The following is a 19,973-nucleotide window of genomic DNA, read 5'->3' on the forward strand; positions in this document are numbered from 1 at the left end:
TTGTGGCCCCCAAAGTGGAGTCTCAAGGACTACGTTCTCAGTGTAAATATACCACAAGGTATAACACAGTTTGCTTGGACAGAAGGGCAGGGAATAACAAGACTGCAACGACATGTCCAATTATTGCAACGGATGTAGGTCCGCTTCCTCCCCTTCTGTTCTTTCACTGACCCCGGTGCCATTGGGAAATGCCAGGGCTGGTCTCGTTCCTCTCCTCCGGACTCCAGACCTTTCGCTCGAAGCCTTTTTGGCTCTGGCCAAATTGGAGCTCAGTCCTTTAGAGAGACTCCTGCTTAGATCCACTTAGACATGCACACAACGGGCCTTCACGTCTGTGCACATCAAGGCAGCTGTGGGGCCCTGGCACCGGAAAGAGCCCAGCTGGAAATTAGGCATGGCATTCCTTGAAATAGACTGCAAGAGCCGGATTGTAAGACAGAAAAAGAGGAAGGAAGGAAGGAAGGAAGGAAGGAAGGAAGGAAGGAAGGAATAGGAAAAAAGGAAGGAAGGAAGGAAGGAAGGAAGGAAGGAAGGAAGGGAGGGAGGGAGGGAGGGAGGGAGGGAGGGAGGGAGGGAGGAAGGAAGGAAGGAAGGAAGGAAGGAAGGAAGGAAGGAAGGAAGGAAGGAAGGAAGGAAGGAAGGAAGGAAGGAAGGAAGGAAGGAATAGGAAAAAGGAAGGAAGGAAGGCAGGAAGGAAGGAATAGGAAGGAAAGGAAGGAAGGAGGAAAGGAAGCAAAAAGGAAGGAGAAGAGAAGGGATATATATGTGTGTACACATACACAGACACACACAAACACACATGCACAAGAGTATCATAGAATCACAGAAATACAGTAGCTTGCATATGAAAATGCATCCCTCCAGCCCATTTTTCAAGTGCATCATATACATTGAGCCTAATTTTGTTTCTAAATGGATGATGATGGTGGTGGTGATGATTTTTCCCAAGGGTAGAGCCTCATACTCAGCCACAAATAATAGCCTATGAGCTTATTATTACTATTATTGACACAAAGTCAGAGTATGACACAGCAAACAAGATAGATATGCTGGATTTCGTATCACAAAATCACAAGTCGAACACTTCCCAAGTGTCTAGGACTGTGTGATGTATTTTTGGATGATGCGTGCAGATCCCAGTAGGGTGGCCTTTTGTAGTTGGCAGATCATAATTTTGTCAATATCTATTGTTTCTAAATGAGCCGGCTGAGATATTTTGGCACGGCACCCAATGCGCCGATCACCACCGGGACCACCTGCACTGGTTTCTGCCAGAGTCTTTGAAGTTCAATCTTGAGGTCCTGATAGCGGCTGAGTTTTTCCTGTTGTTTTTCATCTTTGCGACTGTCACCTGGGATGACAACATCAATGATCCAAACCTTTTTCTTTTCCACAACTGTGATGTCTGGTGTGTTGTGTTCCAGAACTTTGTCAGTCTGGATTCGGAAGTCCCACAGTATCTTTGCGTGTTCATTTTCCAATACTTTTGCAGGTTTGTGATCCCACCAGTTCTTTGCTGCTGGGAGGTGGTACTTGAGGCATAAGTTCCAATGAATCATTTGGGCCACATAGTTGTGCCTCTGGTTGTAGTCTGTCTGTGCGATTTTCTTACAGCAGCTGAGGATATGATCGATGGTTTCGCCAGCATCCTTGCACAGTCTGCATTTTGGGTCATCAGCTGATTTTTCGATCTTGGCCTTAATTGCATTTGTTCTGATGGCTTATTATTATTGACACAAAGACAGAGTATGACACAGCAAATGAGATCTATATGCTGGATTTTGTATCACAGAATCACAACTTGAACACTTCCCAAGTGTTTAGGACTGTGTGACGTATTTTCGGATGATGCGCGCAGATCCCAGTCAGGTGGCCTTTTACAGTTGACAGATTGTGATTTTGTCAATGTTTATTGTTTCCAGCCCGGGGCTGTGGCGCAGACGGGAGAGCAAGCCAGTGCAATTAACTGCAATGGATCACTGACCAGGAGGTCATAAGTTTGAGGCCCGCTCGGAGCTATGTTGTCGTTTGTCTTTGTCCTGTGTTAAAAGGCATTGAATGTTTGCCTAATATGTGTAATGTGATCCGCCCTGAGTCCCCTTCGGGGTGAGAAGGGCGGAATATAAATGCTGAAAATAATAATAATAATAATAATAATAATAATAATAATAATAATAATAAATAAATGTCGGCTGAGATCTTTTGGCACGGCACCCAGTGTGCCAATCACTACCGGGACCAGCTGTATTGGTTTATGCCAGAGCCTTTGCAGTTCAATTATTATTACTACTACTACTACTACTATTTTCCTCTCCCCATGGGTTAAGTACAGAGATGTTTCAAGCTTTGTTGCCTTTGGGCTGGTTTAGGAAAGCCATTTCTGCAATGTGTCTGTGTTGGAGTTTGGAGCGTGATATTCTCTTCTGCAAGGCAAGGCAGCTTATTCTCCCAGGATGGATGGATGCCTTGCTCTGCTCATCTTTTTTGGGAATACAAGGCTGCCTGATCCCTGTTCTTCTCCCGACCAGCCAGCAGGGGTCAGCTTTGCTCAGCTTTAATCCACTTGCCTGCCTGGTCCATGCATTTGATTGATTATTGATCAGGGAAGGGAAGGGAGGGGGCAATGCAAGGCGAGGAGGAGACACTGAGAAAGATGGTGTGTCTCTTGCAGTTGTCCCCAGCATGCATTTCACGGTGGGTAATGGGATAATTAATTCAAGCATACACCCACCCTCAAAAAATTGCATTACGAAACGCAAGGATGGATGGCAAAGCTCGCCCATCTCTCTTCGAACCTGCTTATTGGAAGATGACCTATCATTCTTTCTAGAACAGAGCGCCCGCCTTTCTCCTACAGCGCCTACATTTATGATAAGCTCTTCATAAAATATATATTGCATACTAAAAGGGCACGGGGATAATACATGGCGTCTTTCAGGCCGGCTGTTTCGGGCCGTAACTCACGGGCTAAAGATACTGTTGTGTTTAGGATTTATAAACCGCAAGCATCATAAAGAGAGGAAGTGGAATTAGCAAGGGAGGGAAGGAGGGAGGGCCGTGAATTTCTCCGTATACGTTGCATTGCATTTGCAGAAAAAGAAGAAAGGACCAAATCCAAAACCTGTCTCTCCTGGCATGGCCTTCCCTAAAATCAAGCAAGTTAGAAGGAATAATTGCCACCATAATTTCTAGAACAGGCATGGGCAAACTTCAGCCCTCCAGGTTTTTTGGACTTCAACTCCCACAATTCCTAACAACCTAGCTCCATTCCCAATTTCTCTTTGATTCACCACTGGAGTGCCACAGGGTCCCGTCCTGGGACCAGTTCTGTTCAACATCTTTTTTTAATGACTTAGATGAAGTCATTAAATGACTTTTTTTAATGACTTAGATTGTCACAGACAGAACGCCACCAGATAAGATTCAACACAGTTTATTAAAGATACAGAACCAAAAAATGCTCATAAAAAACAAAGAGCTAGGCAAACACTCGCCTTCAATATGAAAAGTCACTCAAAAACGGTTCAAAAGATAAACCAGATTAAACAGGAGTTTAATCCGGGTTAAACCAAAAATGCTTACTTCAGCCTGGCACTTTAAACAAACAAAAACTGGTAAACAAAGATTCAATAAAACATAAATACTGGCAGCAGATTCCTCTCTGCTACTTAGCAGCTGTGGTTGAGTAACTAAGTTGTTACTCCTCCGTGCAGCGGGCGAACTCCGGGTCCAAACACATCAATCAGGGTTGCAGCGGTCAGCGGGGCCCCAATCCGGTCCGAGGTCAATAGCCAGGTGCAGGCGTCTTAGATTCCACGAATTCCACCGATAGCCAAAGAAATGGTAGTCCAAGGTCATAGTCAGTCAGTCAGTCAGTCAGTCAGTCCAGCGTCAATCCCGAGTAGGTAAATAATGTCCATCAAGAAGACGACGGAGGTCCAAGCTAATAAGATTAAACACAGGTTGCACAACAAAAGCCCACACAGTTCCTCCCGCCGTCTATGCCCAGTGTCCTTGGTAACTTACGTATTCAGCAAACGAAACACACCCGTCTTCAGGAAATTCCCAACAAGAGCCCAAGCGTTCGTCCAGATTACCTTGCCCAACGCAATTAGCCCTGGATTCAAGACCCCATTTTATGCCAGTTACAACTCCTCATCGCTATCAGCTGTTACCCTAATTCCAGGTGCCTCATCATCATCATCCTCATCAGAGCTAAAACATCTTTGACTACGCCCCACAGCATCCCCAGCTGTGGATCCCGTTCCATCCCTCCAGCTCGTCCACGGGTCCGATCCTGCAACCCGCCAGTCACTTCCCATGCTATCGTTACCAGGAACACCCAAATCCTCCCTCACACGAGTCCATTCCATGTCATCCTCTTCTGAGCTAACCACCTCTTCCTCCATTCTCTCGGTAAAACCCTCAAAGGAGTCTTCGTCAGATGGTTCTGCAAATATATCCCGCAGCCGTTTCCTCTCTCGCTCCTCAAGAGAGTCTGACTCTCGAGGAGTCTTACGACCACGTCTCCCAGTATTAGAGCCATAAGGCTCAACCATAACATAGATGAAGTCATTTTAATGACTTACATGAAAGGCAGGATCCTCAAGTTTACAGACGGGACCAAACTAGGAAAGATAGCCAATTCTCCAGAAAACAGGAGCAGAATTCAAAGCCATCTTAACAGATTAAAGAGATGGGCCAAAACTAACAAAATGAAGTTCAAGATACTCCACTTAGGCATAAAAAAGGAAATGCAAAGATACAGAATGGGGGGTGCCTGGCTGGACAACAGGACGTGGGAAAAGGCTCTTGGAGTCCTCGTGGATAACAAGTTAAACATAAGCCTACAGTGTTATGTGGTGGCAAAAAAAGGATTTTGGCCTGCATAAATAGAAGTCTAGTGTCTAGATCCAGGGAAGTCCTGCTCCCCCTCTCTTCTCTTCTGCCTTGGTCAGATCACTTTACCTGGAATCACATTGTGTCCAATTCTGGGCACCACCATTGAAGCTGGAAAGTGTCCAGAGGAGGGTGACTAAAATGGGTCTGGAGAATAAGCCCTATGAAGAGTGGCTGAAAGAGCTGGGCATGTTTAGCCTGCAGAAGAGAAGGCTGAGAGGAGACATGATGAGGGCCATAGATCAAGATGTGATGGAAAGTCATAGGGAGGAGGGAAGAGGCTTATTTTCTGCTGCCCAGGAGACTAGGAAGCGGAACAATTGCTAAAAACTACAGGAAAGGACATTCTTATGGCAACATGTTCTCCTCTGAGAAGTTTGAAGCCCAAACCACCTAAATTAAGCCCATGCAGGTGCCCATAAGATCATGCTGAACACCCTGGGGCCTTCAAGATCTCATATTTGATTCTCTGAGAATATCTCGTTTGTCTGTTTTTCACCCCTTGCCTTCTCAGACCTAATGTAGTTTCCTGAGAAAACTCCCCATCAGCCCACAGCCTTTTCACAAGGGAACTGGAACTTTCACTTTATGTTGCCTGAGAATGAGCACAGAAATCCAAAACATTGGCCTCATCTGCCTGCAATTCTCTCTGATCATTCCCAGACTCCACATGTTGAAACCCATCAATCCTCTCATCCTCTAAAACATCAGAAAAATCCTCTGCTTCTTGCTGAGCTATAACAGCTATATGGAAAAGTGTTGGACTAGATGGCCCTTGGAGTCCCTCCCAGCTCTGTAATTCTGTGATAAGAGAACAATGCCTTGAAGGCGGTGGAGTCTACTTCTTTGGAAGTCTTCAAACAGAGGTTGGAGGTAGATCTTTCAAGAGTGCTTTAGCTAGGTATAGCACTGCATGGGGTTAGGCTAGATGGCCTTTGGAGTCCCTTCTAGTTCTATGATTCTGTGATAAGGCAATCAATGTGTTTGGTTAGTGGATACAGATGCGTAGATGTTGCACCAGAGAAGACACCCAACCGACATTTCTGCCTGAAGATTTGGCAGTATACTGCTGCAGAATCAATATGGAATAATAATTTGTACGGAGTGTATCAGTCTTTATGGAAATCTTGTTTCCTCCTTGCACCTTTTAAGGACCGCAAAATGTAAATACTAGTGAAGCCTGATCCTTCTGCCTTGAATTTTTTCCCCTCTAAATTGGTAATTATGGGAACAAACGAGGCTTAGAGGCTCGGTGCTCCTTCTCCATCAGGGGAAGGGAATAGCTCCGCGCCATCTGCTAGAGACTGTCCTCCTCAGTTCAGTTCTTCCTTTGCTCCTCGTCAGGGTAATGGCTCTTTCCCTTTCTTTCTCTCGTTCTCCCCTATTCTATTTATTGCAGATTAAGAGAAAATAGATTGCTGCCTCACACTGTTGACTTGTGTTCATTTAACACTCCTTGATCCCTTTCTCGTGGACTGTTTCCGAGCCAGGAGTCAACCATCCTATGTCTGTACATTTCATTCGTATTCCATAGTGCCGAACATTTCTCCACGTTGAGCATTAATTTGTTAGTTTTGGCCTAGTTTTCAAATCTGTTCACCTAGATATTGGCTTTTCTCGAGAGTAACATATTGTGGCTCCTTTCCTCCCTGCATTGACATAAGCTGAGCCAGTTGGCAGCCTGTGGCAATGTGCCATGTACGTATGTATGTATGCATGCATGTGTCATGGTAAATGAAGGGAGGCCATTCAAGTACATTCTTGGAGTTAGGAAAATGTCTGCTTGACCTACAAAACCGTCTCCTAAACCCAGATGGTGCTGCAAATGGAACTCTTCATTTCACAACCTTTCTGACTTTCTGACTTTATGATGTATTCTAGAAGAAGAAGGCTCAGTTCATTACAGGTGTTTCATTCTAGCCATGAGACACCGTTTCACCCAACACCACACCAGAGTCTAGTAGTACTAACTACAACAGTTTATTAAGAAAAGCATATACAAAGGGAAAAAAGGTCATTTCCCGAAAGAGCAGTAGAAAAGGAGCTATAAAATAGCAGTAGTTCATATACAAAAGAGCAGCAATCCAAAAATGGCAAGGTACATGAAATTAAGGAAGTCAAGATCACAGGCATAAATCCATAAGCATGAAATGAGGAACTTTTTCCAAGGCAAAACTCTTTGAGTAACATAGGCAAACACTGGAAACTTGAATCATGCACTTGAGAGCTGAGACCTGAATATTTTAGCAACGTTGTCTGCTCTGAGAGACACCCATCAAACATCATTTAATTTTAGGCCCAAGCCCCACCAAGAGGCCATGAGATCATGCCTCACACACCTGAGTTTCGAGGATTTCTCATGGAATCTCTCTGAAGACCTAATTAATCAATCCTTTACTCCTGCCATCCAGAGACCTAATCTGATATCACAGGAAAACTCCCCATCAACTGAAGGCTGATGTCCAAGAGAATTTGACTTTTCCCTTGTTACTAAGGAATGAACATTGGAATCCAAAAGATCCTTTGTCTCATCTTCAGCTGCTTGCACTTCTCTCTGATCTAAGGCCTGCAATTCACCCCAATCACACACAGACTCCTCAGTCGGAAACCCATCTTCCCCTTCATCTTCTGCGAAATCTCCAGCCTCTTCCTGAGCTCCAACAACAGGAATGGACCAGTGCAATGCTGCCATTTTGTGTTACATCTCTGCTTGCCCTTGGAAACCCACTGGGTCACTTTGGGCAAGTCAAAGAGAGCCAAAGACAAGGCAAAGACAAGCCTCCCCTGAACAAATTGGTCACGAAACTGTCATGGGTTCTATGCAGCCATAAAACTCGTTGTTCTTGCAGAAGTAACTCTATTAGTTAAGGAACCAGGTCTCCGAAAGCACAGTTATTATGGTCTTCTACTCCAACAACAAAACACACAGAGACTTTTGTTCGTTCCAAAATCAGCAGGAAGATTTTTCTTTCTCCTTTGTTGTAGCAGTATACAAAGTAGTGTATATACAAAGTAGACAAAATTTACCGCTTCTACTCACAGCAGCAATTCTGCAACATGCTCTCTAAAGCACCTCCCCCCCCCCAGCAACTCTCATCAAACTTACTCATTATAACTACAATCAATATACTACTTGCATTGCATTCACCATCACACCCTAATTACTAGACATGCACGACCGATAAAAACTGTCATTACAAAAGTTATTACAAAATTAGGGGGTGCCAGCATTTCATTTCTAAAGTGTTTCTGAAGTGTCATTAGTGAAAAATTCATTATTATAACAAGAGTAACGAAATTTTGTTACTTTTTTGTTATAGTAATTGGCAAGTGAAGAAACTTCAGAGGCTCCTTTCTCCCTCATTTTTACAGCTATTGGAGTGAGACTTGCTACAGTGGTACAACGCATTGACCACTGCAAGCCCATCAAGTTTCAGAACATTTTGCTCATCCACAGATTTTTGGGAAATTTACAAAATGTTTATAAATAGCATTTTTAAGAGCTATCTCCTTGAATTTTCTATACAAAGTCACAAGATAACAGGGGATCATTCCTCCCAAACGTTCAGAAATATTTTATGATTTTATGGATTTTTTTTTAAAGTTTTGACAAAAACATGTTTTTAAAAAAGCTACACTTGCTATCTCATTGAAAGTCTTTAACCAATGGAACTTCCATGGAGTGATTTCTTCCAAGCCTGCGCAGAGACTGACTTACTTGAGGTCTGAATCCATCCTCCTCTTTGCAGATTCAACCATTGGTTGCAACTCTGTCTGACAGAGGGACACATCTCTCCCTCTCCTGACTGGGGTTTCCCAATGCTGAGCAGAATTTTGGGAAATGTAGTTCAGGGCAGGGCCTTTTGCATTCTCTGGCACAGAGCCCCTTGTCTTCCCAAACTACATTTCCCAGAATCCTCTGCTTTCTCATTCTCTTTCCCAGTGAACTCTTCTTTTTCCCTGCTGCTTCCCTCTCCTCATGGTGAGAGGCCATTCATTTAAAGAGGAAAGGTAGCCTTTTTGGCTTTGCTTTGCTTCCTTGTGCTAAAAATGACACTGACTTTGGGAGGCTTCCAAGTTTTACAAAATACAAACAAAAAGTATTGGGTAAGTTTTGATTCTAAATTGTTTGGCACGGGCCACACCCACAAGTCTGATATTACCTCAAAGGTACAAATTTAACAAATTTGATACGACTTACGACAACTAACGAAAAATTGCACACCCCTAATAATTACAGTAGCTTAACTCTTTTACCGGTGGTTAGGCCAGGAAATATAATTTAGAAAATACCAGGTAATTTCCAAATCCAGTCCAGCCCTGTTCGTAACTAGACTGGACTACTGCAATGTGCTCTACGTGGGGCTTCCCTTGAAGACGGCCCAGAAATTACAATTGGTCCAGCGGTCAGCGGCCAGACTAATAACTGGGGCGAGTTACAGGGAGAGATCCACTCCCTTGTTCAAGGAGCTCCACTGGCTGCCGTTTATTTTCCGGTCCCAATTCAAGGTGCAGACCATCATTTATAAAGCCCTAAATGGTTTGGGACCCACCTACCTTCGTGACCGTATCTCCTATCATAAACCTGCCCGATCCCTTCAATCGTCAGGGGAGGCTCTCCTGTCACCACTGCCAATATCTCAGGCCCGCCTTGTGGGAACAAGGGAGAGGGCCTTCTCTGCTGTGGCCCCCCGATTGTGGAACTCACTGCCTGGTGAGATTAGGCAAGCCCCCACACTGGCAGCCTTTAAGAAAGACCTGAAAACATGGCTCTTCCGTTGTGCCTTTGGAGAGTAATCACTACATAAATTGCTTTTGCTGCTCTCCTTCAATATCTGTTCTCCAGATTGCACCGCCACTTTATGACCCTGTCCTCTGTGGTTTTTACTCCTACTTCCTTTCTCACCCCGAGTTTTAACCTAGTGTTCATGTGGCCTGCCCTTGGTTTTATTGTTCTTTTGATCTTGTTTAATGTAGTGTATATTTTCTTTTATTGTGTTGTTTAATGTGCTATGATTTGTTGTTCTATTATATTTTGTTATATTGTATTGTTCTGGGCATGGCCCCATGTAAGCCGCCCCGAGTCCCCGTTGGGGAGATGGTGGCGGGGTTTAAATAAAGTTGTTTATTATTATTATTATTATTATTATTATTATTATTATTATTATTATTATTATTATTTGTAAATTGGATGTTTGTAACTTGGGGACAGATGGTACTATTAACCCCTTATGTGTTCATTGAATCCAAAAAGAAGAATAAGCATTTGCATGCCAAGATCCTTCCCATTCGGAGCAAGACACAACAAAAAGGGTGGAAAGAAAAGCAAAGGTCCCAGTTGGAAATGAACGTAGGTTGCATCTTCTTTCCCCTTCCAAGGCTCTCTTTACTCACACTTCTCCCTCCGTTCTCTTTCCTCTTATAGGCAAAGCCTATGCCCCGGAGTTCTACTACGACACCTACAGTCCTTTGTGGCAGAACCGGGCCCGAGTCTACGCTTACAGCCTGGAGTGGACCCAGATGAACCCGGATGCTGTGGACCGCATCCTGACCTACCACCTGGGCATCCGGCAGGTGAGCCCTCCTCCGTCCGGTGCCGTACCTTCCCTGTCCAATATGCCTCTTTGTTTGGCTCATTTCTGGAATCGATTGTGTGCGTCGTGTATTCTGTGGTTTCCAGGCTGTATGGCTGTATTCTAGCAGCATTTTCAGATGAAATTTCAGGAGAAAATCCTGCTAGAACGCGGCCATACAGCCCAGAAACCACTCAACACCCTAGTGATTCCGGCCGTGAAAGCCTTCGACAATACATTGTGTGTGTATGTGTGTTTTATGCCCTTTCTCTCCACCACTGGTTTGTTCTGCAAGATGAATTTGCACCTTCCTAGGAGGAGAGGAGTGTTTGCAACAGGCTCCCCTCGGGCACTGTTGTGTGTGTTTTATGTGCGAATTAGACCTTTGTGTGTTCTCTCTTGAAGCCAAGCGTTTGAATTTGCACCTTCTTCCTCAGAGAGTGGTGTTGCTGTGTCCTTGCTGGAAATTGCCTTGCGTGGTGTCATGCAAGGCTCGGAAATCACTGAAATCTGCAGAAAGGACTAAGAAAAGGGACCGTTCTCACAAGCCCACCTTGGCAAAAGCTACAAGTTTCAAAAATGATTTTATCTTTGTTGTCATACAGAACTGGTTATATGTGAACTACCTAATGTATTGTAGATACATTGCATATTAGCATTTGCACATGCCGATCTTTATTAGACCAGCATCAGAACAACATTTGCATCCAATTGTTAGCAGAGGGCATGAATTTTTCCATGCAAGTGAAGGCATTTCATGACGAGGTTATGCCAATGGTCTCTATGGCTATCCTGCTTTGCCCAGATGTAGCATAAACCAGGCATCGTACAGCAGAGATGCCCCTTATCTTGCACAAAATGATTTCTGGTCTCTATTGCTGTTTCTTAATTATATTGTCAGCCTGTTGTCTTTAGCTGGTTGGAAAACAGTGTCTTAACGCAGAAATGTAAACAATGTATGAATGGTATCCTGGCGGCATCAAATCTGCCTTTGCATTTCGTTCATTTATATGTGTTAAGGTCAGTTTTCTTGAACCTAGAGATTACTGTGATATGAATTTGCATCTTCCTAGAAGGAGGTAGATGTTTGAAAGATGTGTTCCTTGTCCAGACAAGACAAGAGGCTCAGCAGTTAAGATGTGCAGGTAGAAAGGTGCTGTGAGCTCTCCACAAGTTTGAGTTTTTGAGTTTGTTGTGGTATAAAGTGGATATCTGTGGATATAAGGTATATATAGGATGGTGATACGTGGCATGGAAACAGTCCATGTGAAAGGGACTTGGGAGCCTTAGTAGACCACAAGCGGAAGATGAGTTAACAATGTGATGCAACAGATAAAAAGTCCAATGTGATTCTAGGCTGCATCCATAGGAGTCTGGGGTCTAGACTGAGGAAAGTCATCGTCTCACAGCAAAATTAGCAGACAATTGTCATAGCAGAGAGCTATATAAAGACATTTCACCCCAAGGTCATGCTTCATTTGCTCTTTGGCAACCATTTCTAACCAAATCCAGTTTGAATTACAGCAAAACAGGAGAAGCATTCTCTCATCTATGAAAGTATTTCTCTTTTCTGAGAGCCCCTGTTCTCCCTATGTTTCTGCTTGGCCTTGGCAAAGAGATTTTGAAACAGTATGCAATCAAGAAACATGTGAGTTATCATGGTTTGCAAAGACACTGTGCTGTGTGTGTGTTAACGGAAAATGAAGTGCATGGAGCCGATTGGTTGAACCTGCAAAGACTTGGGGATTGATCTGATACTGTTTCTGTTCTGCTGCTGCAGAACCAGTTTGGACAAGTTTTTCAGTGCTGACTGAGTATTGCTGTTGAAGAGAGGCCTTACTATTTTGAGGCCTGTTTGCTGCTGGGAAGAGAGGATGAGGAAACAGAACTGTGTTCTTCTCTGAAGCAGATTTGTGGACTGAGAAAGGACCATTTGTGACTGTGGACTTCTGTAAGTGATCAGAGGGACCATTGTAAATACTACTGTTTTTGATCTCTTGGAATCAGTAAAATTCCTGTATTTTTGTTCTGCAAACTTGAGTGGCATGTTATTGTTCTGTGGGGGGACTCTGGATTGCGGGCACACCTAAGAGCTTCCATTTATCATCAGTCCGTAATATGAGTGTGTGGTGATGGTATTTTGGTGGGTAGCAGGACGATTTACACCTTCCCTGCTTTTGGCTAATCAAACACATTTTTGGGAACCCACCCATTGATGTCACAGAACGATTGAGCGGCATTGTTCCAGACCAGTGGTTCCCAACCTTTCTTTTTTTACAAGTGCTCACTTGAATGGGGACCACTTTGACCAGGAACCATTCTCCAACATTAGTCCCAAAAGGGTTACGAATCAATTTTAGTCAACTTTAGATTTGGTTTGTTTATTTGGGATGCTGATTCAGAAAACTACATTGGATTGACCATATCAGCTCTAGTTTCTGATACAGAACATATAGCATCCAGTAGTCGCCATCTGCTCGCCCACAGAAAACCATATTTAATAATCTAGAGCGGATGTGGTCCAGCTCTGTGAAAAGAAACAGAAATAAACATTGATAAAATAAATAAATAAAGACATAGGAGGTTCACGGATCGGATTTTCATTCTTGCGGCCCACTGGTTGAGATCCACCATTCCAAACGAATTAGCAGCTGTTGGTTTTCTGCAAAGAAAAAAATAGTATTTTTCTATGCAAAAAATGCTGTTTCCTGTAGAGAAAAAAAATGTGTTTTGTAAATGTGCAAAGAATGCTCTTTTGTTTTTCCACAGAATAAATCCCAAATTGCAAGCAGACTTCCAAAACGGGCACAAATGTATGGCTTTTATGCAGCAGGGGGAAAAAACGGTAGAATTCTTCTTTCTTGCCTATGTGAACAAAATGTTCAAGATCATCCCTAAGGGTCTCCCAATGACATCTGCAATCCAACCTTGTTCGCTCATTATTGCAATGATTCCTCGTGGAAGGAGGGCGATAATTAGACACCCCTTTCCTCTGTTATCAGGCCCAAGAGCTGGCCGGCCTTGTGATACAGATTCAAGAGGCTCTAATTGCAAAGGCCTTTGCAAAACCTTGGTCTTCTCCCTTGACATCCTTCCTTGTCTTCCTCACCAATTATGGCAAGGAGGAGGGCTGTGCCAAACCCCCTTCATCTTTGCCCAGGGGACCTGGCTTTAGGAAGCTTGCAAGATTGATCCAGTTCACACCAATGAGACGGTAAAAATGCAACTTCAGGGTTTACCCAATTTTGCGGAAATTGTACTTTATACTTGCTATTCTATGCACGAGCTGCATGGCCGCTTCCCCAAAGACAACTCTGGGTGACTCCAGCAGTTTGACCCCAAAGAAGCATCGGTTGCAGGGATTTAGGGTCAGGTACAAGTTTTCTCTTTCAACAGGAGTGATCTCTACTTGCTGATGTCTTGGGGTGCATCCACACTGTAGGGTTATTGTAGTTTGATATCACTTTGACTGCCATAGCCCTGGGGATGTCACAGGATAGGTTCGTGAAGTGACATATCATTTTCCAACCATGCCCTCCCTGGAATTGTTGGAGACTAGCCAGGAGGGGAAGTAAAGGAGAGAATTCCAGGAGAGCAATAAAACAAGCCTTTTATTGTTATCACAGCTGATGATAAGGCAAAACAGCCATAGGTACCCACTCTAATGGGTCCGTACCATGAAAAGGGCTGTTGCAACATGTGCGTAGCAAACAAAGAATTTTATATCTTGACTTATCTAAAATTGACCAAGGGCTGAGGGTCTTCCTCACCTTCCACACCTACTTGGCACAAGTGATACCAATGACCTAACTTGTTGATTTCAAGCTAACTTTTGTTCTTGGAACATTCTGGAGAAAGGCACCAGCTCCCAGGAAGGGAGGGGCATATGCACAGGCAAAGCTACATAGGCAATAGTTTACTATTTTTATTTATTTATTTATTTATTTTTATTTACATCACTTTTACCCCGCCTTTCTCTCCGAGGAGACTCAAAGCGGCTTACAGTAAATGGCGAAAATTCAATGCCTAAAAACAATGTAAAAACAACAATTCATATAAAACAATCTACAAACAACAGTTCATATAAAACAGATACCATTACAAAATAAAATCACATTATATAAAATTTTAAGAATGTCCAAGATTAAAATCCATTCATCCAGAATCCTCAAGTCTTCGTACAGGTCATGTAAAATTCATGTTCTCCTTCATTAAAAGCTTGCGTACACAACCATGTCTTTAAGGCTTTCCTGAAGCCTAGGAGAGTTGGTATCTGCCGTATGTTGCTGGGGAGGGTGTTCCACAGCCGAGGAGCCACCACTGAGAAGGCCCTGTCCCTCGCTCCCACCAGCCTTATCTGCGAGGCTGGTGGGACCGAGAGCAGGGCCTCCCCCGATGATCTAAGAGTTCTAGAAGGCTCATAGGAGGAGATACGTTCGGACACGTAAGATGGGCCAGAACCATTTAGGGCTTTGTAGGTCAAAACCAGCACTTTGAATTGGGCTCGGTAGCATATCGGCAGCCAGTGACTCAGCATGGGAGTAGTACGCTCCCTGTAAGCCGCTCCTGTTATTAGTCTGGCTGCCGCCCGTTGTACTAGTTGGAGCTTCCGAGCCGTCTTCAAAGGCAGCCCCACGTAGAGCGCGTTGCAGTAGTCCAAACGGGATGTAACCAGAGCGTGGACCAATGTGGCCAAGTCAGACCTCCCAAGGAACGGGCGCAGCTGGTATACAAGGCGGAGTTGTGCGAAGGCTCCCCTGGCCACCGCCGAGACCTGGAGCTCCAGGCTATTTTTCTGGCTTATGGTCCCCACATTCCCCACTTTTTTTCCCTTTTTTTGAACTAAAAGTGAAGAAAAAATAGTTAACAACATTGTCATGCAATGACCCCTGTTTTGACCAATCATCTGCATCCACTCTGGATGTTTTTGCCTATTTCAGATTGTATTCTCTGGTGTGGTTCTTGGGATCTCACTGAGGAACAACATAGGGCCACTGCAGAGGACAGCGCAATACTATAGAGCCGCTGCACCCTGGACAGGCAAGTGCCACAGAGGCAAGAAAAACCTAGCAGAGTCCATTCACAGCAAAAACATTTTGGTCAGTTAATCAGCTTGTCAGCAGAGTGCAACTGCAACATCCATCCTTCTCCATACACTGTTTAGTAAACTCACATATTCAGTTTTCATCAGGAGGCTTTAATTTTCAGTGTTTAATTTACATTTCTACCCCACCTTTCTCAACCGTGAGGGGGACTCAAGGCGGCTTTACAACATAGGCAACTATTCAATGCCTTTAAAAACAGTGTATAATAAAGTAAAGGTGAAGGTTTCCCCTGACGTTAAGTCCAGTCGTATCCAACTCTGGGGGTTGGTGCTCATCTCCATTTCTAAGCCGAAGAGCCAGCGTTGTCCGTAGACACCTCCAAAGTCATGTGGCCATAGGCATGACTGCATGGAGCAGCCTTACCTTCCCGCCGGATCTACTCACTTACCTATTGATCTACTCACATGTGCATGTTTTCGAACTGCTAGGTTGGCAGGAGCTGGAGCTAACAGTGGGCGCTCACTCCGCCCCCCGGATTTGAACCTGCGACCTTTCAGTCCGCAAGTTCAGCAGCTCAGTGCTTTAACACACTTCACCACTGGGCTCCTAAATATAATAAAACAAACATTTAAAACAGAGTTATAAAATACAATTAAAACAATTTAAAAGCATTTAGAAAAGCTGTATTTACAGCTGTACAATCAGGATCCACAGATCCACAATCAGATTTGTACTTACAAATTATTCTCAATGACAGAGATATTCATGACGAGATTCACACAGGAAAACAAGAGGGATTGAGCATTTCCTCTTCCTTTTATAACCACCTCCTGACTTGTCATCAGTAAGGGACAAATGAGTGATGCAACCCCATGTCATAAACCTCACAAGATTATGACTCATGCATTTCTGCTTGTCCCTTAGGTATCATGACTTTCTCAGTCATTCCCCAGGTGTTATCACATGTCCATCAGAACTGTATTTACACATAGATTCAATTCTTAGTCATTTCTATCTAATAGGGAATTGTAGGGGTCATCCTGGCCTCTCTAAAGAGAGAGTTCACAACTTTGGGAGCAACCACCGAGGAAGCCTTCTTCACCCTTGATTCCACCAAACAAGCCTGAGAAGGTCTCTCCAAAGGATCTTGGAGCTTTAATGGGCTCACAAAGGGAGATGTAGTCTTTGGGATAGAGAAGGAGTTCCACAGTTTGGGAACAACCACAGAGACACATCTATTCTGCAATATAATGCAGATTAAGAATGCAGATTAGCTACACTGAACTAAATCAAATGGCAGTGCAGACTCATATAATCCAGTTTAGTATTGTTCAATCTGCATTATATGAGTCTACATCAGGCATAGGCAAACTTGGGTCCTCCAGTTGTTTTGGATTCAGCCATTTGGAAGTGTGGGTGTTGAAGTCCAAAACGTCTGGCGGGCTGAGGCTTGCCCATGCCTAGTCTACACTGACCATATAATGCAGTTCAAACTGCATTTTATAGCAGTGCAGACAGGGCCTGAGAAGGCCCTGTATCCCTCATTCCCACCAGACGAGTTTGAGAAGGTGTTGGGATAGAGAGTAGACCCTCTCCAGAAGATATTGGAGCTTTGAAAGGCTCACAAAGGGAGATATAACCCTTTAAAAGGGGGAAAGAGCTTCAAAAGGTTTGGAACAACCACCAAGAAAGCTATTTCTCCCTTGTTCCCACCAAATAACCCTTAGAATACGGTGGGACTGCGATAAGATTCTCTCCAGAGTTTTTATGGGCTCACAAAGGGTGATAAAAATCCTTAAAATTGGGAAAGCATTCCAAAGTTTAAGAGCAACCATCGAGAAGATCCCACCTCCCTTAATTCCTTTCCAGAAGATCTTGAAGCTTAAAGGATTCCATGAATGAGTTCTTATGATTGTTTGGAAGGAACCCCTGAGAAGGTCCCATTTGCCTTGTCCCCACCAAAGGAGCCTAAGAAAGTGGTTGGACAGAGAGAAGAGCTTTTCCAGATGCTTTTAGAGCTCCAATGGTGGTCTGTGGGCAGGCACAGTCCTTCGAACTGTATTGAACTCAATAAGAAATGAGGCCCATGGATGCAAGGCCAACCCATAGGGTTGATAGAGCCTCAAGGGCTTCATAACCGTTGGTGACCTTCTTCTCCTTGAAAATCAATGGAGCTTTCAGTCCTTTTCCTTTTCTCATTCCGCAGATGTGCATTCCTCGGGTTGCCATCTTTTTTTAAGTGTCTCATGCCTCAACGTGGAACTAAAACCACTAGGTGAGCTCCTCCAGGCAGAAACAGCTCAGTTTTGCATCTGCTTGATATTTGGCATTTCAATTACCCAAATAGTGGAGCTCTGAATGGATTTTTTAAGTGCTGTTGACTCTCCACCTTTCAGAAATGTCAAGTATCAATGACACAAGCCTTTCCAGATGGTGTTCTTGAAAGAGCGTGATAAGAGTTGTCCTTTTCCATCCAACGTAATTTCCGAACTTCCATGCATCTCATTCCTGCTCGCTCTTTACCCTCAAGGACATGCCTCTTGTAGGTTGCACCACACTGCAGAATTGTAGCAGTTCATTACCAGGGGGCTGGGCTATGGTACAGCTGGTTAGTAGCCAGCTGCAATAAATCACTACTGACTGAGAGGTCATGAATTTGAAATCAGTCCGGGTCGGATTGAGTGCCCGACCATTAAAAATAGCCTAACTTGTTGTTTACCTAAGCAACCCAAAAGACAGTTGCATCTGTCAAGTAGGAAAAATTAAGGACCGCTTACATGGGGAGGCTAATTTAACTAATTTAAAAGGTAAAGGTAAAGGTTTCCCCTGATGTTAAGTCTAGTTGTGGCCAACTCTGGGTGTTGGTGCTCATCTCCATTTCTAAGCCGAAGAGCCGGCATTGTCCGTAGACACCTCCAAGGTCATGTGGCCGGCATGACTGCATGGAGCACCGTTACCTTCCCGCCGGAGCGGTACCTATTGAAGTACTCACATTTGCATGTTTTCAAACTGCTAGGTTGGCAGGAGATGGGGCTAACAGCGGGCACTCAAGCTGCTCCCGGGATTTGAACCTGGGATCTTTCAGTCTGCAAGTTCAGCAGCTCAGCGCTTTAACACACTGCACCACCGGGGGCTCCTTAACTAATTTACATCACAATTTAAAAGCCCAGCAGAGTGCATGCGGAAAAATGAGAAAATACTCCATCAAGGACTTGGTGTTACAGTGGGTGATGATGAAGCAGCACCTCCCCCTATGGCCAGAATCAAGCATACCCTCATGAAGCCGGAAGCTGGAAAAAGTTAAATAGCCTGTATGTCTCTGTCTGTATGTCGTATGTCTAATGGCATTGAATGTTTGCCATGTATATGTGCATTGTAATCCGCCCTGAGTCCCCTTCAAGGTGAGAAAGAAGAGCGGAATAGAAATACTGTAAATAAATAAGGTTGCATCATACATTTGTCCCTTAGTGATGACAAGTCACCAGGTGGCTACAAAATGCTACAAAGGGCCCAACTTTGCTCACATCTGAGCGATACTCTGCTGTGAATAGACTCTGCTATCTTTGCTTGCAACTGTGGCATTTGTTTGTCCAGTGTGCAGCGTTTAAGGGAGCTCATGATTGGAAAACTATAAATCACGTACCAGCATCCTGTGACAGTCTGTGGGCATCATGTGGATGGTCCAGGGATGTCTTCTGGTCTGATTTGGGCTTTCTGGCCAGTTTAGTGAGTCTTTAATTCTAACTCATCTGGATTGGATCTTTCATGAAATCACAGAGTTGGATGATATCCCAAAGGGCCGTCCAGTCCAACCCCCTTCTGCAGGAATGCACATTCAAAGCCCTCCTGACAGATGGCCTTTCAGCCTTTACTTCAAAAGCTCCAGAGAAGGAGACTCTACCAGACTCCAAGGCAACATATTGCAGTGTTTGCGCATCGTATCAAAATTCTTCCTAATTTTGAGGTGGAATCTCTTTTCCTGCCATTTGAATCCATGGCTCCATTGTATCCTCCAGAGTTACATAGGCAACGACAAAGTGTGCCTTGAGTAATATCTCTAGAACAGCAGAAAACAAGTCTTGCCCATTTGTCAATATGATATCTTTTCAAATATTGAAACATGCCTCCCACGTCACCTCTTTTACAGGGCAGTTTGCACACAGATGCATGATGTGCCCTTGCGGACGCTGATGTGCATTTGGCTGTGTGTTCACATGCCCAATATCAGATACGATTGTCTACGGTTGCGCTCCACCTTCTTTTTTTTCCGGTGTAATATTTTTATTTTGTAGTGAAGCATAGTACATCGAAAGTGGTGGAACAACATGTAGATGATAGGAAAGTGGGAAGTAAACAAGAAAAAAAGAAAAACCGTGAAGGTAAATGAAAACAAAAAGAAAAGAGAAGAAAAAAAAGGTGCGATTTGGCTTTCCATCTTGGCTTCAGAGTTTTCCCT

General features: G+C 44.0%; 1 protein-coding gene across 4 annotated transcripts in view; it reads left to right on the forward strand.

The window, feature by feature from the left end:
- mdga2 (MAM domain containing glycosylphosphatidylinositol anchor 2) overlaps positions 1-19,973 on the forward strand; it is a 514,926-nt gene that overhangs the window by 438,257 nt on the left and 56,696 nt on the right. For all 4 annotated transcript variants that reach the window (XM_062968720.1, XM_062968722.1, XM_062968721.1 and 1 more), the window contains exon 10: positions 10,325-10,473. In XM_062968720.1, the coding sequence (XP_062824790.1) occupies positions 10,325-10,473 (149 nt within the window). The remainder of the gene's footprint in view (positions 1-10,324; positions 10,474-19,973) is intronic.

The sequence above is a fragment of the Anolis carolinensis genome, chromosome 1, assembly GCF_035594765.1.
Source record: "Anolis carolinensis isolate JA03-04 chromosome 1, rAnoCar3.1.pri, whole genome shotgun sequence".
NCBI classification, from domain to species: domain Eukaryota; kingdom Metazoa; phylum Chordata; class Lepidosauria; order Squamata; family Dactyloidae; genus Anolis; species Anolis carolinensis.